At 38.8% G+C, this 23,283-nt stretch overlaps 5 protein-coding genes and 1 pseudogene across 11 annotated transcripts in view; 3 read left to right on the forward strand and 3 right to left on the reverse strand.

Annotated features, from left to right (window-relative positions):
- The window catches only part of LOC127797359 (uncharacterized), a 29,187-nt gene extending 20,028 nt beyond the window's left edge, over positions 1-9,159 (forward strand). For 2 of the 6 annotated variants that reach the window (XM_052330200.1, XM_052330198.1), the window contains exons 2-5: positions 6,339-6,538; positions 6,827-6,915; positions 8,439-8,591; positions 8,679-9,159. In XM_052330200.1, coding sequence (XP_052186160.1) covers positions 6,442-6,538; positions 6,827-6,915; positions 8,439-8,591; positions 8,679-8,834 — 495 coding nt within the window. In that variant the 5' untranslated portion in view covers positions 6,339-6,441 and the 3' untranslated portion in view covers positions 8,835-9,159. Of the gene's footprint in view, positions 1-5,774; positions 6,140-6,338; positions 6,539-6,826; positions 6,916-8,438; positions 8,592-8,678 lie in introns of those variants that run through there. The other 4 variants (XM_052330199.1, XM_052330195.1, XM_052330197.1 and 1 more) reach the window with 4 other exon arrangements.
- LOC127797353 (myb family transcription factor PHL8-like) lies at positions 1,054-2,948 on the forward strand. The gene is made up of 6 exons (XM_052330187.1): positions 1,054-1,444; positions 1,544-1,620; positions 1,727-1,784; positions 1,872-1,947; positions 2,043-2,112; positions 2,203-2,948. Exons 1-6 carry the CDS (start codon positions 1,312-1,314, stop codon positions 2,788-2,790), a joined length of 1,002 nt encoding a protein of 333 aa, XP_052186147.1. The 5' UTR covers positions 1,054-1,311; the 3' UTR covers positions 2,791-2,948.
- On the reverse strand, positions 4,057-4,996 carry LOC127797354 (E3 ubiquitin-protein ligase MPSR1-like). Of its 2 annotated transcripts, XM_052330189.1 has the most exons (2): positions 4,833-4,996; positions 4,057-4,755 (listed from the first exon to the last, which is right to left on the reverse strand). In XM_052330189.1, the coding sequence occupies exons 1-2, from the start codon at positions 4,847-4,849 to the stop codon at positions 4,212-4,214; spliced, it is 561 nt and encodes a 186-aa protein (XP_052186149.1). In that variant the 5' UTR covers positions 4,850-4,996; the 3' UTR covers positions 4,057-4,211. The 2 variants fall into 2 exon arrangements, with proteins under 2 accessions (XP_052186149.1, XP_052186148.1); XM_052330188.1 differs by having other exon boundaries at positions 4,057-4,968.
- A 225-nt stretch (positions 9,160-9,384) lies between the features above and the next one.
- On the forward strand, positions 9,385-10,203 carry LOC127797357 (protein DMP9-like). Its single transcript, XM_052330192.1, has one exon. The coding sequence runs from the start codon at positions 9,489-9,491 to the stop codon at positions 10,143-10,145; it is 657 nt and encodes a 218-aa protein (XP_052186152.1). The 5' UTR covers positions 9,385-9,488; the 3' UTR covers positions 10,146-10,203.
- Positions 10,204-10,338: 135 nt separating this feature from the next.
- On the reverse strand, positions 10,339-19,442 carry LOC127797350 (beta-1,3-galactosyltransferase GALT1-like). The gene is made up of 9 exons (XM_052330181.1): positions 19,369-19,442; positions 19,009-19,083; positions 16,542-17,719; positions 15,734-15,963; positions 15,347-15,628; positions 14,642-14,770; positions 14,385-14,564; positions 11,194-11,301; positions 10,339-10,911 (listed from the first exon to the last, which is right to left on the reverse strand). Exons 3-9 carry the CDS (start codon positions 17,296-17,298, stop codon positions 10,702-10,704), a joined length of 1,896 nt encoding a protein of 631 aa, XP_052186141.1. The 5' UTR covers positions 17,299-17,719; positions 19,009-19,083; positions 19,369-19,442; the 3' UTR covers positions 10,339-10,701.
- A 1,382-nt stretch (positions 19,443-20,824) lies between these two features.
- Positions 20,825-22,536, reverse strand: LOC127796272 (amino acid transporter AVT1I-like; annotated as a pseudogene).
- Positions 22,537-23,283: the final 747 nt, after the last annotated feature.

The raw sequence follows: 23,283 nt of genomic DNA on the forward strand, positions 1-23,283 counted from the left end.
CATGGATGGAGATTACAGGCTCAAAAAGCTAACCCTCAGGAAAATTTATTTCTTGCTTAACTTTTATGCAGAGTAGGTCCTGTGGATTGCTTTGCATCAGAAGAAAGCAAAGAGCCATAAACAATGTGGACCTTTTAGTCATTTCCTGCACTTACATGGTGCATTTGAGAGAAAGCTTCATCCACTATTTTTATTGCTGTGTATTGTATTTACTTGAATGCACCATCGTGGGATGCACCATAAACTTGAGCTTCTTGTTTCTGTGATTTCCCACGGTTGGCTGAAAATAACCACGGTTGAATAATTCTACTGGGTTCCTCGTATTCCTATTCCAGAGTATTCAGATGTATGTACAACATGTTAATGCAATTGCCAGGAAGGGTTTTTCTTTTTCCGCTTGTATATCTATCTGTATTGTTAGTTAGTGTTCTAGCAGGACGAAATTTCACTGGCAATCACATTGGCTCATGATGATTTTGGATAAATGAGCAATAGCCATCACTGGTGCTTTTTCAAGTTCCTTGTTGATAATATAAACAGGGCAAAGTTTGTCCTAAAATCTAATGCTAGATTCTTTTATTCTTCTACCCCAACAAAGAACAAAAAGAATCTGCCAATCCCACACACACTCCACATAAAGGAAAATTAAAATAAAGGGAAAGGGAAAAGAAAAACAAATAATTAAAAGAAAGGCTCATGTGGGTTTTTCCCTTTCAGTCACTGGAAAGAAATATCCATTAAAGCATTCCCATCATATTTTTCGTTTTCTTTCTCCCTCCAAAGCTTCTTAATAGTAGTAGAAAAGTTGCAAGCATTATTCATCATGGTGGGGCTACCTAAGGGGAGAGAGAGAGAGAGAGAGAGAGAGAGAGAAGATAATAACAAACCATACACTTTTCCTCTTTTCTCTCCTTTTGAGACTAAAATTGAACTGTGTTGCTTTCTCTGTTTTTGCTGCATCAGAGATTCTCCCCACCCATTTCAAGTCAAAGAAGAAACAAGGAAATGGAAAATGAAAGAAAAAAGAAAAAGAAAAGAAAAGAAAAACTTGGCAGAAAAGAAAGTTGATGTGAAAATGGGAAATGAGAGAAAGGAAGAACCACGGCTCATGGCATATATTCCCCCCAGCATAACCCCACTCATGTTTCCAGATATGGAGTGAGAACTTAGGACATTCCAACAACTCTCCATTTATAAAGAGAACTACAGGTTGCCACACATTCAAGCATAGCTGAGCTCAAAGGATCAAAGTCACCCCCACCCCCACCCCCATTTTTCATTTTTCCAAAAGCCAGCCATAAAAATTGGAAAATGGGCCATCAACATATGCACAATCAAGACACCAGCTTGGTTTTATCCAGTGATGCTAAGCCAAGGCTCAAATGGACTCCAGAACTTCACCAGCGATTCGTTGATGCCGTCACTCAGCTTGGAGGAGCAGACAGTCAGTATACTATATATTTACAGGCTAGTCTTTCTTAATTTGTGATTACTCCATTCTTTATATTTCTAATGCCATTGATCTTTGTCTGTATGTGGGCAGAGGCAACGCCTAAAACTTTGATGAGGGAGATGAGCATTCCTGGACTCACCTTGTATCACCTAAAGAGCCATTTACAGGTAATTCTTTGTTTTTTCTTTACAATGAGCTTACTTAACAGTCTTCCTTATCACTCCGTTCTTTAAGGACAGGGTTCTCAAGTGTATAGGTGTTTTCTTACTGCAGAAATATAGGCTGGGGAAAAGCCAACAATCAGTTTCCTATCATGAAATTAAGCAACAAGGTGAGTGTGATGATGGATTAGATCCTTGTAGAATTGTAAGATTATAGGAGAGTTCATGGGTATTGATCAGAGGTTTCTGTGCTGTAGAGTGCAAAGCAAGTCAGAGAAGAGAAGCTCATTTCAGCGGGGAAGCTGGTGATGAAGCCCAGAATCAGATTAACGAGTAATGATAATTAATTAATATACTTTCCTAATGTTGGATGAAATTAGAGCCAGACAAGGCATCTAGGCATCTAATGACTAAGGTTTGTTCAACAGAAGTTTCCAGATAACTCAGGCTCTGCAACTGCAGATGGAGGTGCAGAGGAAACTCCATGAACAAATTGAGGTTGACATGAACTTAATTCCCACTGCTTTTCAATTACACCTACTGTTGATAAGATGAGCAGATTTAGAAACAAAATTTCTGTTTTTCCAGGTGCAAAGACATTTGCAGCTGCGAATCGAAGCTCAAGGGAAGTACTTACAATCAGTACTTGAGAAAGCACAAGAAACACTTGCAGGCTACAATTCTTCTTCAGCTGGAGTGGAACTTGCCAAAGCTGAACTAACCCAGTTAGTCTCAATGATTGACAATGGATGCCCAAGTTCTTCCCTGTCGGTACTAACGGAAATCGGCGGCTCAACCTTAAAAGATACAGAGAAGAATCCAATGGCAGGTACTGGGTGCTCTTTGGAAAGCTCCTTGATATCATCTGAGAGCTCAGGGTGGAAGGAAGAGAAGCAATCCAATAATGGCAATTCCCTCGTGCTCACTCTGATGGATATGCATCCAAGGCCAAAGGAAAATGGGAGGAAGAGAACTGGAAGCACCATTTCTGATGCTCGTTGTGATGAACAATTACATGGAAAGAGATCACAGGCCGGTGGCCAATTGAGAACGACCATTGATCTGAACAGCCAGTGTGCGAATGACTTTGATTCAGCTCTTCCAAAAGGAATAGACTTGAATTCAAGGGATCAGAAGCCCAGTTCAAAAGAAATGTTTGATGATTTGAGAACTTGATACCAAGGTGGATTCAAGTGATATATACCTAATAATATAATGGATTGGTTCTTAGAGCATATATTTGGCTGTAAATACTATGTATATGGTTGTGGATGGACCCCCAATTAGCATATCCTTGTTGAAAGATGATAATATACTTTTGTATTCTCTCTCTCTCTCTCTCTCTCTCTCTCTCTGACTTGGTAGATCAGTAGTAGTTAACAACAGATTAAACTGAGTCTGGAGACATGGAGCTTTAAAATCTGCCGTATATGCTGACTTCAATGCTTGGAATTTTTTAAGTTTAGCTTCACATTCCAAATTTTCAGTAACAATTATTGAACAGGTACCCATTTGAGGATTGATAAATAAAATACCGACAAACCATTATTGGGTTGTACCTGGAAAGAGAGAAAGATACATGCTTTGTCAGCCATGGAATAATTGATACTTGTCGCAGGTGAATGAGAATATATAGCATCGGCTACCTTTGTGGCTTTGATGCCCTGGTTTTTCTGCAGAGTGATAAGTAGATCGAACGCAGGGATTTTGAATCCACCACAAATTCTCTGGAGAACTTTGATTAGTGGCAAGTGACATCAAGACCATCATGGTGGTGGAGCCATGGATCCCATCCATTGGCCACAATACACACCTACAATGGCAACTTCAGCTAAAATGGCATTTCCTATAATCAAAAAGGTAACCTCAATTTGAAGTTCGGAACCAAACCACTTGAAATCATTCTGTGACAGTGAATTTTTATCCGGTAAGACGTGACTTTTGGATGTGAAAAAGTGGGGCAATGTTGAGCAAGTTGCAGGGTCAGATTCAATGGATCTTTCAGCCAACAACAAATGCCCTATTCAAATTAGCTTAAGACTACTAAAACTAGCAATGGCCAGGGATTGCAGAGATGGGTTTCATCAGGGACTGGAATCTTCGGTGCATCGCCAAACATTCTGGCACACTCTAAAGAATAGTACTTCTTAAGGAAACAGGAAAATCCATGTGGATCTCAGAAATGGAGCCATTTGCATCAGTGACTCAGAACTGGAAAAATCGGGAATACCCTTAACACTTAGCTCAAGAATTAGGCTCTAATTTTTGAGGTCTGATTGCACAATCTATCTTGGTTATCCAAATTCCGAATGCGTACACAATCAATTTTACTGTTGCCATGTTACAATGAGCTTAGATCAGAACTCTGCACCCCTTCCATTCAACCAGAAATTCTACACAAACTCTTGAGATTGTATTTTACTGGTTTTTGGACTCATCACCTAGAGATAAAAATCCTCATTTATTCATGTCAAGCAAGGTAAAGAACAACAACTACGACAAAAAGTATTAAGTATAAACATTTTCTTCTTTTTGTACATATTATTCCCAAGAAACAGAAAAAAAAACACACACACAAACATCTTACAAAAATGTTTCTAACCCTCCATTGTTTGATCAGATCCGGAGGGTGTCTGATTTGAATCTCCACTCCTCTCTCTGTTGAAGGAAAAACTCACCCAGATCTCCCTCCTCCTCCTCCTCTCCCTCTCATCTCTACCGACACCACTTTTCTTGCCCCCATCGTCTTCATCAACAGGCATCTTGAACCTGCAAACAGGGCAAGACCCATGAATCCCTAGCCATTTGTCTATGCACTCTCCGTGGAACCTGTGTTTGCAGGGCATCTGTTTGGCTAAACCACCAATCTCCCACTCCTCCAAGCATATCACACACTCACCCCCTTCATGTCCCTCTTTAATCTCCAAACAGGGCATAGCCTCTATGGACTTTCTAGAGGCCGGTGGCGGCTCATCCTTGCTCACCAGGTCCCTTAGCAGAGACTCCAATCTGGAAGGACTCCCCTCGATCACCACCATCCCTTGTGTCAAAGGATTGATGAACACAATCCTGCCGAGGGATTCATCTGGGCTGGTTGCATTTGCTGGTTCTTGATCTGGGTTTGGTGAATCTTCACTTGACCTGATGGGATAATTGCCGTTTGTTAGGCCCAGGATTAAGGGTATGAGCATAGACAAATCTCTGTTTCTTGAACTTACCAAACTCTCTGCCTCATTCAATTCCGTTTCAGAGGACATGGTAGGCTAAGAATCCTAGAGAGAAAGTTCAGACAAAGATAGAGAGAGGGTGAGGGCATCGGCTACTAGGAGAAGTATTATGAGTAAAGCAAACATTGGTTGAGTTGGCATATAATACAGGGGGTGAGCCCACAGGAAGGTTGTGGAAGGATCTGGAATGCTGTGTACCGCACCTCGTTGCCATACAGATATGATGATTGATGATATTATCTAATGAAATTGTGGGAAGATATTTTCTATCAGAGAGAAAAATCCAGTGGTGATGGTTTAGTATTATTCTGGTTGGACCCCAGCATCAGCAGCACCAGCTTGCTCTGGAGCTCATCTGATTGCAATCTCAACTGTTTAAGAATACGAGACCTTGTCTGATCCAGCTTGCAGCCACTCCAACTTGTCAAAATCATGCTGTCCCTGTACTAAATTCTGATCGAGCATGACTTAATTGGTGATTCAATATGTCTCCCAGGTATATATATATATATATATATATTATGTTTTTGGAATCATTATACAAGGAATAAGGCTATGTTGGGTTAGTTCTGAGAATGAGGGGAAGAAGAGTTTAACGAAAAAAACGAAAGAAAAAGAAACCCATGTAAAAGAGAAAGAAGGAAAATTATATTTATAGCTTAAAGACAATATTATTTTGTCCTTTAAATTATGGTTTGAATGATGAAATTTCTTTTTAATATCTTCTTATGTTTTAAGTATTAAAATCAATGAAAATTAAAAGAGAAACCTCACCTTTAAGCTTAGATTGGAGGACAAAGAATATTATCATAAAAATAACAATATTTTTTTATGGGAAAATTCGAGAATGTCGAAAATACACTTATTTTAATAACTATTAAATAATAACTAAAACTAAAGTCGAAAACTTTATATATTTTGCTTAGAAAAGCAAGACTGGATATCATTGTACTTGTATAAAAAATGTACTGCTTTCTAAAACATAAGGATGGTATAGTAATTTCATTTTCCATACAGGTACAAGTCTGTCCCTTTGACTGTCTTCTTGCTGGATTTCTAAGCCATGATAGGATGACAAGTAGATAGTCCTCTCAAGGTTAGGTTTGGCAAAGCTGAGTTGGTGACAATTGATTGCTGGATGCATAATGTCTTATTTTTATATCAAGTGATTCTTTTTATATTTCAAGCTCATAAGGTTAAATAGCTGTTTGATTGTGTTTTTGCAAGAATCTCTTTTGATTGAGAAAAGCTTTGTTTAAAGGAATTTAACCGTTTCTTTTACTTCTTCTCTACGCCAGGTAGAAGTTTTAAAATTTGCTTTTTCGTCACAGAAAAAATTAATTTTTATTGCTGTATGATAACTCTTTTTTCTATTAGCTAATTACCCACAAATTAATTTTTGTTGTCGTATGAAAGAATAGTTTTGGGCTTGATGCGGGTTTTGCACATATCGTGTTCGACAAAATTACTAACTGACAACTTGGTTTACTTTTCCAGAAGAAATAGGCACCTGTTTGGCTGATGGAATGCTCATTCTAAAGGTGTGGTAGTTCAGAGCTTCTAGTTCTTATTTGGTCTCTTGTTTACTAAAAGTACAATTATGGTTCCCGGGAATTTTTCTGCACTGCAATTCAAGACGTGTGATCTGTTTGGCACCCATTCACGTCCTTCTTGTTTGCTTCTTCTGCAGAGTAGAAGTGAGTGATTTACTGGTCTACTGACTCTACTCCATTCATTCACTTTCCAACATTTCTTTTAACTGATCATATAATTGAATCATCTTTAGAACCCATTTGGAAGAAGGAAATTTGCATTATACATCAGCATGGGCATTAAAATTTTCATTGTAATTTGATGTTTAAGAGTGTCACTGTATTTTTGTCATCCATCTGCATGCTGCACATGTAGGAAAAGTATAATTAAGTGGGCCTCTAAATTGGTGGCATCGTCTTGATCTTACTGCTGCATTTCTCTCTTAATCTCAGGCTTATCTGCGAGGCCTTTGGTGGTTGAAGCGAGGGCAAATACCCGGAAGGAGAGTGCAAAAATTCGAAACAGGAAACTGAGAAAGAAGGTAGAGCTTCTTTCATTATTTAAGATTTGTCTTAATTGATACCCTCAGTATGTTTCATGGAGGCTCTTATAACGCTGTAGAATCTCATACTCTAATTGTTTTCTTATTCATCATTAATATTTCAGAAGAATCAAAAGGGAAAAGGAAAACAAAGAAGTTAATGCCGTCGTCTTTAGGATCCTTCAGTCGCACTAAACTGTTTGCTTGACAAGTTTGATTTAGTGCCACTTGAAGAAAATGGAAGAAGAATGTGCGGAACAAATGTAATATAAACTTTTTTACATATCATCAATGTGAAGGGAATGACCTATATATACAGATATAAAGGCCAATATAAATTAAAAAGAGATTAAATGATTATAATAACTTATATTAATAAAATCAAATAAATCTCATATTGCAAACCTGCAGCTATACATAGAATATATATCTTCATCATCTATGAATATCTTGGAATCCCTTCATTATATGTGATATATCTAACACAAATAAAGCATAAGGTATACTGTTCGTGGGAATCATTGCTTTAGTCGGATGGCCTATAAATGCATATTTCAGAATATATATCTTCATCACTATGAATATCTTGGTATCCCTTCATTATATGTGATATATCTTAACACAAATAAAGCATAAAGGTATGCTGTTGTGGGCATCATTGCTTTAGTCAGGTGGACTATAAATGCATGTTGGTTTTGCTTTACATATAAGAGTATAGTACAGGAGCTTTGACATTGATAGTTTTACCAGAGCAGACCTTGACCAATTTTATTTCTTCTCTGATGCAAAATCCTTAAAACGGTTTTTCTTATGACTTAACACTATGACATAATTCATGTTACAAGGAGATTTTCCTTTTCCTGGGTGGATCTTTTATCCTTTTCTGCTGGGGGTCAGGAGCAGGAGCGAGGAGGGATGGTTCGGGTTGGATATGTTTAATTCCTTTGATTTTGGTCATCCACGCATCTCTTCGTCTCCCTTTTGATCGTCCTTCTCTTTGGAAGTGACAACAGGCTGCAAACCCACCCCACATAACCCCACATTTTGGTGGGGGGAAGGTCTCTTGTTCAACTACTTGGTGATTTCACCAGTTTTTGCGTTTTTGAACCAACTGCTTGCACTTTGCATCATGGCTTTTTAGCTTTCATATATACCTTTAACAGCCGGCTTCTCTTGTCATTCACATGAGATAATTCTGTTCCCAGTTTATTATCACATCATAGAAGCTCCTTAGGATAGATCTCTTCCATCTGGCACCTTGACCAATCAATCCTGGCATATTTAATGCGGCTTTTGAAGGATTTAGTTTCAAATTGTTTTTCTGCAGTAGAAGTAAGAGATTCCTTAATGCTATACTGAATGATTTCTTGTCTCTGATGCTTCACTGAGAAAATTAATATCACATACCTTCTAATGATACACCAACCTTGTTGCATGGATCATTGTGTTTCGTTATGAAATTATACTCACTCTTAATATTTGTTTGTCTATCCTTACCATAATTTCCTGTTTTGTCTGGCCAGTTTAACGGCTCACCCACAAAACCGCGGCTTTCAGTATTCTGTTCAGAGAAGCAATTGTATGCCATGCTGGTGGATGACCAGAACAAGAAGTGCTTATATTATGGAAGCACTTTGCTGAATTCTATTCGTGGGGATCCCGCATGCAGCACTATTGTAAGCATCCCTGCTTCAGTTTATTCCTTAGTAAACATTCATATGCTCTGCTTGGCGCGCTTCCTCACTTTTCTCCTTAAATGCCAGGAAGCTTGTGAACGCGTTGGCAATGAGCTTGTCAAGACTTGCGTTGATCTCAACATCAATGAAATATCATCTTATGATCGCAATGGGTTGGCTCGTGGGGAAAGAATGCAAGCCTTTGAGATTGCAATTTCTCGTCATGGGTTCTTGCCGCGATAGAAGGGCACCTGCCACGTGGTTCTTCATAAGCCCTGTTAACAACTAATCTAAGTTCTTCACCGGTCATCATGCAGTGTGAAAACTGAATTTGCATTTTTGGTGAGACTTGGGAAACTGTTGACACATAATGATGTAAACATTAAGATGCCACCTTCATGCTTTCTAGTCTTATCAATACATCAATTTTGCCTATCTTCTTGGTCTGTAAGGTTTCTTGTGTTCATGAAAGAATTCCAGATCTCCTGGGAGTTTTTGTCACGAGTTATAAATGTTATGTATTCAACAGGTTTTCTTCTGTGACGTGAAATTCTTCCTCACACTGCTTAGTTCAATGTCCAGAATGGCCTTTATTAATAACTAGTATTTTAATTATAATTCACAGCCTTGTTGGCTGTGTTGCCAAGGAAGTTTAGAGCTACAGTTTCCCGTAAACTGCCTGCCAATGGCCAAAATTGCCCGGACAATAGGGAATCCCAAAAAGTCACTTCCTCCGCAGATTGCAACGGTTAGGAGGGACTAGGGAGGCAGTTACTGACCGTTTGAAATTCAAATTTTCATTTCCTCGTCAAAAAATTATATATAACCGAGTGAATCAACCTTGAAACTCTCTTGCCTTGATTGGCATCTGAATCTGTATTTCCTTCTCCTCTGATAATGGATCAACCCGAAGGAATTGGAATCAAAATCTACAATGCATCCCCACATGTCGATCCATCCATCTACCCATCTTCCCCACAACCAGCCCCGGGAAAGGCCCATGGCGGTGGCCGGAAAAGGCAGGCGATGGCAAATGGGGTTCAGAAAACGCTGTCCAGGACATCCATGCTCGCAAACTTCCTCCCAACCGGGACACTTCTCACCTTTGAGATGGTCCTCCCAGCCGTGTACGGCAGGGGGGAGTGCTCTCCGGTCAGCACACTCATGATCAACGTCCTGCTTGGCCTCTGCGCCCTCTCCTGCTTCTTCTTCCACTTCACTGACAGTTTCCGGGCGCCTGACGGCCACGTCTACTACGGCTTTGTCACTCCAAAGGGGCTGGCAGTGTTCAAGCCCGGCCTGGCCGTTGAAGTCCCCAAAGACGAGCGTTACAGAATTGGTTTCAATGATTTTGTTCATGCCGTCATGTCTATGATGGTGTTCGCCGCCATTGCTTTCTCGGATTATCGGGTGACAAACTGTCTGTTCCCCGGACACGCCAAGGAGATGGATGAAGTGATGGAGAGCTTTCCCCTGATGGTGGGCATAATCTGCAGCGGCCTCTTTCTCGTCTTTCCCAATGTTCGATACGGCATCGGATGCATGGCAGCCTGATCTTTCTTTCATATTGTTTCTCCTGGACTTTTCTGTCATTTCAACGTACTGTTAATCTTCAGGGGCTTGTTTGTAATGTTCTTGTTACGATCTTTTGGTAGGCTTGGCAGTTGCTTGGTTGGTTATTGACAGTTGCTTGGCTGGTTCTTAATTATCAAAGATTTTGGTTAATGTTCAATGAAAACAATTCAGATTAAAGAAGATATGTTATGTGATGATAATTGAATACGACTGGTAATGTACTTAGCACTGTACAAGCACCATCTACCTCTCTAAATATGCTACAAACATCCTCAAAACTAGCCTACCACTATGCTTTTACTACAAGAAATTCATTGTTATACAATGGTGACTGCAGCTTTTGAGTAAAATGCACAATTGCGCCTTCGTCTCTTCTAGTTGCAAGTCGGTTGAGACTATTATAGACCAGCAGCAACCAAGATGAATCTAGTGGCTTGTTGCACCTTCCTCCTCTCTTTCCATCTCAAGCAAAGTTGAATCTCTCTACAAAGAATTCGGGAGGTTTCAGAAACCAAAAATGGCTTGTTAAATACAGTTAATGTTCTCCACAACATTGAGCGCTTCCTTCTTGGAGTTTCTGCCATAAACAGAGCATCTCTCTTGGACCTTGGTAGTGAGCAACGACATAACCGTCTTTACACCCCTCGTTATAGATCCTTTGTTCGTTCTCGTACCTTACTTTCAAGCCCCCCTTCTTCATATCCTCAATCCAGATTCCCATTGCCACATCTTCGAGTTTAAACATCTGTAGCATGAAATAAAGTATATTTTCAGATTTAGATAACTGCATTTGTTATGGTGCGGCAGTGTGCATTATAGCAAAAACAACTTCTAAGATACAAGGTGTCTTAGTAAACGATTATTTGCTATACCATATAATGAGGAAAGACATTATAAACTTGTATTAATACTTAGTATCTTAATAAATCATAATGGATGCTAATCAAACTTGCACAAGAAAACTATAATGTAAAGTGAGAACTAAGTTTTTAAAATAATTTTGGTGAGAGATTATTATGCTCTTTACCTTCAAGTGCCCGTCTTCAGATTTCTTATAGACTGCTTTTGCTATGTCTTGTGACACAACATATCCGGGTCCATGTGCCCAAGGAGGGTAACGCTGCCCAGCATATTCCTTCAGCAACGGAGAGAAGAAAACAAAGAGTCGTAATAAGTAACTAACAAGAGGTTTTTTGTATTTGATTTTCAGTTAACTGTATTGATCACAATTGAATCCAATGGCACATTAAGCCAATCCATTATAACTAAATACATTAGATAATATGTAAGTTGAACATGAGTTATGGGCTTCAATACATGTTCCAACAAACAACTGATTAGTAAAATCTAATTCCTAATTTAATCACATTTCAAAAGGAAAAGAATAAGCTTAAAACTTAATGGATGGTTTGTATGTCTCGCGTTAGTGTTCTAAAACACGGCCTAGGCGGCCGCCTAGGTGCCATCGAGGCATAGGGGCTGCCACAATTTCCTACAAATTGACACCCCTAGGCGCTGGGCCCGATTAATCGGGCCCAATCGGTGCCTTGGCGGCCCAGGCAGTGCCTAGCCGCCAGGAGTGGACACCTGTTTGGATTTCCCCTTTCGTTTTTATATCCTCTTGTCGATTTCTCTCTCATTTCTAGTGGACTCGTCGATTTCTCTCTTGTTGCCGCCGTTGCCACCACTTGTCTTAGTCATTTTCTCTCTCATCATCGTCGCCAATCATCCTTCTTAGCCATGTTCTCGTCGTCATATGTCCGTCCATCGCCCCCATCAGCTATTGCCTATCGCCATCTATCTCCTCTGTCGCTGTGTTTTTGTGTGTATATATAATAGCAATATTAACATATATATATATATATAACAACAATTTATAATTAAATAAAAGTAAAAATGAGTATTTAATGCATTTTTTTGTATTATTCAATAATATGTCTATTTTCGTTTTTTTTATTACATTCTGATAGCTTATTAGCTTTTTTCATCATTTTTGCAACTTTTCTCAAGAAGCTTCGGGCCTATTTTCTTTGTTATTTTCTGGCTATTTTTTGTTTTCAGTTTTTTAAAACACCCAAAATGCGTTTATTTACCTAATTTCAAAAATGCATTTTTCAAAACATAAAAAAAATTTACACACAAAACTCAAAACACCAAAAATACGTTTTGGCAATTTTCAACCAAAACACGCTGCTCAACTCAAAACACAAAAAATGCTCCCCCCCACCCCCCAATCTCCAGATCACTCCTCTCTCTCTCTCTTCTCTTCCATTCCTTCTCTCCTTTCTTCTCTCTTCCATTCCTTCTCCAGCCTTGGCCGTCGACCACGCTCGCCATCTTCGTCACCGCCACAAGCCGTCGTCGACTACACTCGCCCCCACCCCCGCCCCAGCCCCCGCCGTTCGATCTTGGTGGTCTTCTTCCTCTTTCCACTCTTCTCTCCTCTATCCTCTTCATTCTCTTGTTAGTTTTTGGGTAGGTTGGTCAATCAGCTATCGAGCGGTTGCCTCAGATAGCCGAAAACCACTAGCCATGGTGGCCGGTGGCGACTGGTAGTGCGATAGGCAGGTGGGTCGAATGATTAAGTTTAAATCAAAGGAGATTTGGCTGTTGGATCTTATTGGTTTTTGGATATGTTGGTCGATGGGCCCTTGGGTGTCGGGTGGTTACCATTGATTGCCATAAACAACTGGCCATGGTGGCCAATGGTGATTGGTAGTGTGTATATAGGTGTTGGCCGGAAATTAAAAGTTAGATCTACAAAAATCCAACCGTTAAACTTGGCCCATTTTCGTGTATGTTAACCCCATTGGCTTGGAGTTTCTAATGGTAGGCTTTGATTGTATGAATCTTTGGCCAGTGGTGGTTGTCGGTGCTGGAGAATATGCTAGGTGATAGGGAATAGAAGAACAAAAGAGAAAAAAAAATAAAAGAAGAGAAAAAGAAAAAGAAAAAGAAAAAGAAAAAGAAAAGAAGAAAAAAAAAGCACAAAACAAATTTTCAAAATTTCAAAGTAAACGCGTTTTCAAGTTTTATATTTTAAGAAACAGTTTTTCAAAATGACAAAAAGAATACGTTTTCAAAAGTCTCAAAATAAACACTCAAAATACAAAACTGAAAATGAAATCAAAACTTAAAACTGAAAACCGAAACACGAAGAGAACACCATCTTCAATTTTTGCAACTCCTCACTCGTCTTTCTAACTTACAGCCAAAAAAAAAAAAACAACAATTTTCCTAGGTGCCACCTAGGCGCTAGGCCCCAATTTGGTACCCGACTAGCACCTAGCGCATTTTAGAACACTGTCTCATGTTATAGATAAGACAAGCTTTTGCTGATTATGATTTGTCAGTAAGACATAGCATGAGGTCAGGTATATTTTTGGCCCTTTCTAGTTTTTAGAGAGGTGAACTATGCACAAAATTCAAGTTATACATGCAAATAATCAGTTTTCTTTCCCTTTTCCCATTAAATTTGTAAAATTAGCTTCAAATCTACATTTGAAACTGGTACAACATTTACAGTAGTCCATTACGCAACAATCTCTCACAATTAAAAAGCTCATGACCAAAAATGACCATTTCAATATCAACCATATTTCTTTATGGATCAACCTCTTCAATAGTGATATTTTCGGTTTGGACCAACTGTCCCCTCGCTTTACATCGGGGTTCAATCAATTCTGGTAACAAGTAGGCAGTATTGTCAAATAAATGGGATGCAAACACTAACTCTGCTGCAGACAGATAAATCATTCACATATAACGGTTGCAGTCATCTATCATACAAAACCCTCCCATAGTTGCAAGCACGCAACCTAGAATTACCATGTCAATATCATTCATATTTCTTTCCTTGATCAACTATTTTGTTTTGAATCTGGTGATATTTTGCAATTGCATGAAGTTGTCTGGTTTTGAGGATTCATCCAGTTTTCTCAACAAATAATGCATTAGTTTCAAATGAATGGATCACAAACACTGTGAAGACTAAAGCAAACAACCATAAATCATTTAAAAATTCCAGTAGTATTGCAAATATATACTGGTGAATTAATGTAAGACTCTGGTTTCTGGCCAGAGTAACAGTCAATGGTACTATCAACTTTGATCTTTCTATGAAAAGGAAAAAGAACTTTATCTTTCTAAATCAAACCCTGCCTAAAGTAACCGACCTACAAATTTTCCAATTATTAATGCAAATAGAGAGAAGATTACCTCAGAACTAATATACCACTTGCTATCAGGATTCCGATGAGGTTGGGAATCTGAGTTGATTAGACCATAAAGCAAACCCCGGGTCACATTTGTCCTGTTTAAAGAAGCCAGCACTTCATCCACACGAACAAATGCATCATCATCAGTTTTCATAACGAACTTTGCATATGCCACCTTAGTCTGTCCAAGATGGTATAGTAGGTCAATCAATTGATTCAAAGGGAGAATTATTCTTGCTAAGAAAATGCATTACTTACCCCAAAGAGGCATATAGCTACAGTCTTCCAAGTGATGAGGCTGTAGTAGTCAACAAACGGCATCAGCTGTATGTCTTTGTATGTTTGTGCTTCATTCCAGAGCTCCTCATTCACCATCTGGTTTTTATGCTGCAATACCATTCAAATACAGATCCAATTAGATACTTGAGCAATAGTACTGCATCATGACAGTTGCAACAACAATTACATAACAACCTGATCATAGATAGTAATAGGGGTTAGAAAATATTGCCAAGGACCTGCCTCAGGAAGTGAGGCTCAAGTGTGAGTGCACTACTTGGGACCATTTCCAAGGACCCATGTCAGTAATTGCCTAAGAAACCCCAACCTCTCATTAAAGAAATAAGCTAAAACTTTACTCAACAAGCCTTCATCCCAACTACCTGGGAGGCTGGGACAGGTTTATGTTGACAAAAGTCATTCACAAACTTTTCAAAGTGCCATATATATTCCCAACCATTTAGCTTTAAATTGTTGAAATTCCACCAAGCTAGTTTAAGCGGACCATGTAATAGCACAATTTTCTTGTCTTTTGGACAAAGCCATTGGCCTATTGAACCATTCATATGATAATTATTGCACCACCAAAATGGGTTAATGCTGTCAATAGAATTATACATTTCAGTAGTTAACTAGTACATAACAACCTGGCTTCCAAGTGCACTTTTGGGAGGGAAGTATTACCAGACCAACAAAAAAGCGCACAGCAACTGCCCCAGATCGCACTGCAGCATACTGCATCCATGTTCTCCGAACAGCCATCCTGCGTTTAAAATTGTTTGCTGTAGAGACGACACCTATGAAGAGATCCAATGGCTTTTGAGAAGGAAGAGGTGGTGATATAAGTGCTTCTAAGTCGATTACATGCTCTAAATCCTCTGATGTTGGTAAACCACTGGCCACAACAGAGACTAATTTTATGTCTCCTGAAATCCTTACTTCACTAACCAGCCATGGCTCCAAACCCTGTATGGTAAACAAATGCAAATAAACAAAAAATAACAAAAAAAAAAAAAATACTTCTCCAGGAAGATAATAGATACAACTCAACCAAGAAAATAAAGAAATTACTTCACGAAAAGCAAAGGATGTCAGATGCTTTCCATCAACCGTCATCTGGATTCCTTCTGTTCCCACTCTAAGTGTTGCAACAGACAAATAACCTTGCTTAAATGGAAAATATTTTTTTCTTTTAGATCCTTCTGGAACCATTGAAATCTTCCTTGAACCATTGAAGTGCCCATTTGCTGCCAAACCCTTCTCTTTGCCCACCATCTTGTTGCACTGATCCAACTCATCCACTGACAAATAAAAATTGAACAGAGTTAGGAAAACAGAACAAGTACATGTCATACCAATAAGGGGCCAGAAGAATGCTAAGAAAATGTCAAAATAAGAAGCAAATGCAAAATGAGTCCATAAACACTTTAATTCATGAATTGTGAAGAAGATGAAATATTACTATGACTCAACCAAAAGCTAAATAACAGGACCATATGACTAATTTAACTAGGACATGACATTTTCACTCCAGTGACTACTGAAGCATGCCAACACCAATTTCTAATACCATTACCAAACTCATTCATATCTATAGAAGGTTAATCAACATGTTCAGCCAAAAGAAAGTCACCATTGTATAGCTAAGCAGGCGCAAACTAAGCAGGTGCAAACCATATAGTTCAATCTAAACGGCATATGAGGTACTCAAGATTTTAATAGGAGTGGTCCACAAAATGGAAAAAGACCATAACAATGGACTAAGAGTATGAAAGACTACCAAATTTTGTTTGATATGATATACATGAAATACATAACTGCTGCAACTACAGTTAAGAAGTAATCATCATAAAAACATAATTCTTTCAGGTAACACTACCTTTCTTATTTTTGTTGGGGTCAGGTAATGGACAACGCTCCTCTTCATCCCAATCATGAGCAACAGTCCATGTATTCTGTACAATTACAGGGTCTTCAGTTATCTTATCACCATGAAGCCTAACATTGTAATGCAAAATAATGGGAGGATCTGGCTCCCCTGGAAGTGGTTCCCCAGTCAGGTCGATCCGAAAGTTACCGAGAAGACCACTTGGAATGCCAATAATGGTAATAGAAGAACCTTGAGTCAGACCACAAGGAACCTGCAACCTAAAGCCACTATCAAGCCCCGTGGCATTAATCTTAGTCAGAAAATGTGGACACTGTTTCTCTTTTCCCCTCTTATGGGAACTCGTATTTCCATAGGAAAGTTTTTCCTCTTCAACTGAAGCCATAAGATTATTCCATGCAATTCCAGCTTCCTTAATTGCCTCAGCTGCATTAGGTAAGACCTGACCATTGCCTATTAAGTGTTTTAGGTGGTTCCATGTTTCCAAAGATTGCTGCTCTTCATTGGATATGTTCCTCTGAGAAAACAAACTGGAGATTATAGTATCAACAGAAAGCACTTTAGTACTATTCTCTGGATTCTGAACCACAGGAGGAGCTCCAGAAGTAATCCATTCAAGGGGATTTGTTGTGTTATAGGGATATGGACTTGTGAGATAATCACTGACAGGATTTTTCATAACTCCATACCTCAGAATGAGCAACATAAACAAGGATGCAGCTACAAGGACTATGTAACAAATCTTCATTTCTACCCAAAAACCAGTTATATATCAAGTCGTTTTACTCCCCAACTCAATAATTAAATTTTGTGGAACGAATAGATTACCAATAGCCATCCGAGATAACTCCATGAAGTCAGCGCACTGGTGAGAATGTTGCTTGTAAAGTGCACAAAAAGCACCTTCAACATGAAATCAACAATAACCTAAAACCAAAAATTATTTCCACCAGTTTGCATTGGACATATCAGATGTTCAATTCTAAACCTGCTTTAGAGAGGGCAGCTACTACATCTTCTAGCATAGCTGATACTCCATCCGAACTCAGTAGTCCTCCACATGGAAAAACTCCTTTAGTTATCCACTGTGCATTTGAGATGAGTAGCATCTAACTGAGCCCTCAGTTCTTAATCAACCATCTTTCAAGCTTATCTGACAAGATCTAATCCTGAAGACCCAAACGATAAGAGGAAAATAAATTGGTAATTTTATTCAAAAACAAATGAATGAAGAAACATGGCATATCATGGACAAAATCACCTAAAGAAAAGAACTGCAGAATTAGATATGGAAAAGCAAAACCCAAAGAGAAATTAGTTGGATTTCAGCAGTAGTTGTTCATGGCATCATTTTGGATGTGTTTTAAAAGAAATACTTTTCATTGCAGACATGGAGGCAGTCAGTGTAATGCCTCCCCCTCACCTTTTCCTAGAAATTGCCAACACTCTACATCCCATTCTTTTATGTTTTGCTTAAAAAGGGCATTGCAGGCTAAAGACAATGCCACCCAAGACATTTGCCACCTTGACTATTTTTTCTCCCTTCTTGTTCTAACACTTGTTTCCTATATCCTTCCTTCTTTTTCTTTTCACAATTCTTCTTTATAACCTTAAGTAGGTCGCACAATAGTCATGAACTTGAGCATTCATCTATAAGATCAGTTAATACTTAGATAATGCCGCAACCTAACAGCAAATATATCCTTCTGATACTGAAAAGAGTTCAGAAGATCAAGATTATTAGTACTCACATGTTTAGAAGTACCAAACTTCCATGAATATTTTTAATGTAAAAGTCCTAATCTTCCTTTATAATTCAAATCTTTTGTAACCACGATTTTTTTTGTTTTTGGGGTTTGAGGTTGGAGGAGAGAGGCATGAGGAGTAGTAGAGAACAATAGGGTCACTAAACAAATCACTAAGAAGCCACAAGCACTCTATCCCTTATTTTCACTAAATGAATCTATAGATGAAGAACGGTTTTGGGTTATTCAGCAACCAAGTGAACACTGAATAATAATAGAGGCATTCGGATACAACATACAAGCATTTGTTTATAGACAGCTCGTGAAGCCAGTAGCTGGACAAGAACCAAATAAACTAATAAATAAAATCCACAGAAGACTTTTAGAATATTAATAAAATAAATCACCCATGTAACCCGAGACCAGTTAACTACTGACCACCCACGTAGACACAAGAATTGAGAATACTAAAATAAGAAGGGATCCCATCCAGGTTTGAACTGCATAATTAAATTCCTAACAGTGCAGCCATCTTATAGATTAAAAGTAAAAAATGTAAAATGCAACAAGCTTAGCGGATCGTCATAATGGAACAAGAGATTACTTGTTAGTTATTTTAAGGGTTTCTCATAAACCTCATTTACACCTCCAAACAAAGATCCAAACTACAAGCCGGAACTGGGATCGCTCAAAATTCAGGTAAATCTAATTACCTACAGAAATATGGGGCGATTTTAAAGCTCTCAAATTCCGCGACCACTCACTCCAATTTCAGATCTCGGAAGTGCCTGAAAGATAAAAATAGAAATAGAAATCAAGCAGCATTACAGCAAAAGCAAAACAAGTCCAAAAGGGAGAAAGAAAAAGGGAAAACATAAGTGCTTTAGACCAGAAAACATCACTCTAGTATAAATACTTGAAAATTCACTCTAGCATCTCACTGAATCTGATCGAAGATCTTTAATTCTTCACTTCCCAGGAAGAAAATTACAACAAATGCCAACTGAAGATAGACACAGCAGGAACAACCGATTTCAAATGGGTGAAGTTGCAAAGCGAAGATACGAACTAACCTCCTGTCGGTGGAACCCGTTTGGCGGAGCGAGAAAATGAGAGAGAAAACGCAGGAAAGTGCGGCAAAGTGGGAGACGATCTCGGGTCGTTTGAACTTCAAGTCTACGCGTAAGAGCCGCTGGAACAAAAAGAGGCCTCACCACACTCATTCAAAGCCCCAGGAGTTGCTTTTCTTGATTTGTTCTTAAATATGTTTGGTTTACTCGCACGTTTGACAAGTCGCCGGAGGAGATGCTACGAACTTCGAGATACCATCACAGGATCCTTCTCCACCGTCGAATTAGTGTGGGCCCGGATACGATGGACGGCGGAGATTTGACCGTGAGGATTTCATTGCTTCGTTGTAGCGGGCGTTTGGCTTTCGTTGACGGAGAGCGAGACTGGAAAACGGTCTAACTGGACTGGCCCTTTTTGTTTGTTGAATGGCCCATTATGAGCCGCTAATTACGAAGATGCCCTTAGTTTGATGGGCGATTAGGGAAAAGGTCAGAAGGACAAAGTAGTCCTTCTGGCCTTCTAGTTCGTGGGGTGTAAAATTGTGGAATAGACGGCAAGGCATCGAGTCCAAAATTAAAAGCAGCCTCCAATTGGGAACCGCCACGTTTCAGCCCTGTGCTAAGATAACGATAGCCGTCCCAACTATGATAGCGAAATTTCATTGCAATTGTGATCCTTAATAATAATAATAATTTTTTTTTTTTTTTGGAGAAACTAAAGATCCTTCCATTATAGCTAAATATCAGTTTAGATTTAATTTATATTTTATAAAATCCACAATTTATTTGCTTCACAACCCGAATTTTGCCACTTAAATAGACAAAATCGTAAAAAATTCAAACTCATGATTTCATAATGTCTCAAACTTCTAAATGGATGCAGTGGACTATTTTTATTATTTTAATTTTTTTTAGTAATAATCATAATTTAAGAGAAGTTTTTGGTGCTAATTAATTGAATTAGAATTGTTACGTGAACATATAAATCATCCCCATATACATTGATTTATCCATGTTGGTCTATTAGCAAGCATGTATAATCATAGTTTGCAAAGGGAAGAAGGGCATTCTGGGACAGGCAGAGGCAGGCATGATGGTTTCTTTGCTTAGTAGCAACTAGCAAAGAAATATTTTGGGAAGAAATTAAAAAGGGGCAAAGGAGGGACCCCTCTAATACTTTACTTCCAAAGTAAGAGAGGGCATGGCATTGGTTTAGTCCCCCAACAACCCATTAACATGCAGGTATGGTGAGAAGGTTTAAACCCATTAATGGCCTCAGTCAACTAAGCCAGTTATAATTATTTTTTAATAAAATTATTTTAAAACTAAAAACAATACATTTTGTTTAAAAACAAAATATATTTATTGAAATTGAAGTATTACCCTTAAATATATAAATTGTAGGATAAGAATTGAAAGAAAATCATGAAAATGAAGCACAACTGTATCTCATCAAAATAGTCAATTCAATTGAAAGTTGAGTTTTACAACACAATACATAAAACTAGAAAGCGATTGAAACTGACTAGCCAAAAGCTGCCATTATATCATCCTGATTAGCGCCGACGTACATTAAAATAGTGGCTTGTCCTCAATTCCATCTTTTCCCATTAAAATAGCTAGTGGCTGTTATATCATAGTGATTGCTCCAATAAGCATCAACTCAGCCCCAAAACTTCGAGAAGCTCTGTAAATCTTCAGGTAACAGAGGCATGGGAACAAGAAACAGACATTGACATTCAAAAATGAGCCTATAAATGTCATGACGTAGCCGAGAAATGGGACTGTTAGTGCCACCACAACAGTGCTGATCACCCAGGCTGTCCTGAGGAGCAAGCTGATCAATCTGCTGTTTTGGAGGGAAAATGTCTCTTCAAGGGCCGTGGCAATGGGAGAAACCCATTATAGCATACTTTGCTATGGGATTGATCAAGGTGGTATAGATTGCTATTTTTGAGCTAAGAATGTTGACGGGAAGGTTTAGTGTCACTTGAGACATCAAATTTTGTCCATACATTAAGTATCCGAGAACTGCCATTGATCCATAGCTAATGGTGCTTAGTATGAAGGAAACGTACAAAACTTGCTTTGACAAATAATTCAACAAAATGTTATGAACTTATGATGTTCTTTTGGTTTAAAAAAAATACAAGGGAACAAGTATGGCTATGAATCTAAGCAACCTAGGGGAATTGGCTTCTTTCCTTCATGGAGTTGCGGAGAGTGGGAAAAACAGGATGGCCAGCGTATAGCAAAAGGTGTACAAAGTTATGGCAGTAGGCAGCCTATTCCATTTCCAAAGGACCCCTTCCTCATGAAATCCCACACCATCAGCAGCACCAGCCCTGGCAACAGAGCCAACCAGAACCACAGAGGCCACCACCCCTCCAGAAGAGAGGTAAGCCAGCAGGGCCAAGCTCCTCAGCCACACTGTCGGCAATATGGCCAGGGCAGTAAGAAGGACAAACCCCTGCTTTCCTCCAACCTTGTGGCCACCAATGTGGAAACCTGCGTCTGGAAACAGCTTGTTCAGATTATCCCCTTCAAGAATCAGGAACTCGACCCTGATCAGGAAGAGCTCAAGGTACATGATGGTGGATACCAGAGTTCTTCCCTTGGCTCCAAAGGCCAGCCTTCCCATGTTCGGATAGGTTTGAATGTGTGTATCTACATCCATACATTGGCGAAGAAGCTGCGCGGTAGCAGCATATGATTGCTACTAAGAAGAGAAGGATTAGGCTCAACCATCCTCCTTTAGAAAGTGCACACGGACTGTAAGTATCCCAACTCCTGAGAATGCATTATGCAGATCGATGATGATGTCAACGAAATATTTAGACAGTGGCATATATATATATATATACACATACACATGTATAGAGTTTAGTCACCAAAACTTTGGCTCCATAATAAGCGGAGGTAGAGCGCGATTATGATAAGAGAGAGAGAGACCTGAAAGGGCATTGATTCCGTTGAAGCAATCTCTAATGCAGAGCCAAAATGTTGTCTAGCCAAAATTTAGAGAGCCATCCCCACAATTTTTGCTCGAACACTGCTCTCTACTTGTCTTGTCTAAATTTTTGTTGAGTTTCAAATTGCTCAACAAAGATGGCTAGTCAAATATTACTCAACAAATTCACCACAGTCTGGCTCCCCCACCCAATAGCTCATTTGCAAATCAGGAACAAAGAGAAGATGACCTACAACGAGTAAAAGCAGCGGCTGGCGAAGAGCAGTGGTGGCGGTGAAAAAGATTGATTTGGCCGGTGACAAGTAGAATGACGATCGAATCTGGTGTCGACGATGAGCAGAACGTCTTCTTCAAGTTGAGGACGAAACAAATCAAGGAAGACCAAGTAGGTCGAGGAGTGTCTTCTTTGATAAATTTTGGTGGAATTTTTTGAGAAATTTTATTTTTGTATTTAGTTATTGATTTATCTATTTAATTATTAATTTTATGTATATTTGATTATTTTATATATTTAATTATTAATTTTATTTATGTATGTATCTGATTATTTTATGTATTTAATTATTGATTTTGTATATGTGTAAAAATTATAGATAAAATAAAATAAATAAAATTAAAATTTATTAAAATAAATAAATAAAATAAGGAGAATAATAAAAAATATGAGTTACACGCATAATTTTTAAAATAAATTAAAAACAAAGAGTGATTTGTTGATAATATATTAAGGAAGGCGGTGCGTGCCGCTGGCGGTGGCTGACTTTTCCAAGAAAGAATGCCTCTCTGCCATGGGTGTCCATTAATATATAAAATAGTGAAAGAAGATGGGCGGCGGCTGACTTTGGCGCTAAGCAAGTTCTAGGGAAGGTCGTGCCCCTGTGTGCGTATATATATACGCGGAGAGAGAAAGACGATGAAGAGTCAAACGGTAAAGGGAGGATAGAGAC

Source organism: Diospyros lotus, chromosome 3, assembly GCF_014633365.1.
Source record: "Diospyros lotus cultivar Yz01 chromosome 3, ASM1463336v1, whole genome shotgun sequence".
Classification (NCBI taxonomy): domain Eukaryota; kingdom Viridiplantae; phylum Streptophyta; class Magnoliopsida; order Ericales; family Ebenaceae; genus Diospyros; species Diospyros lotus.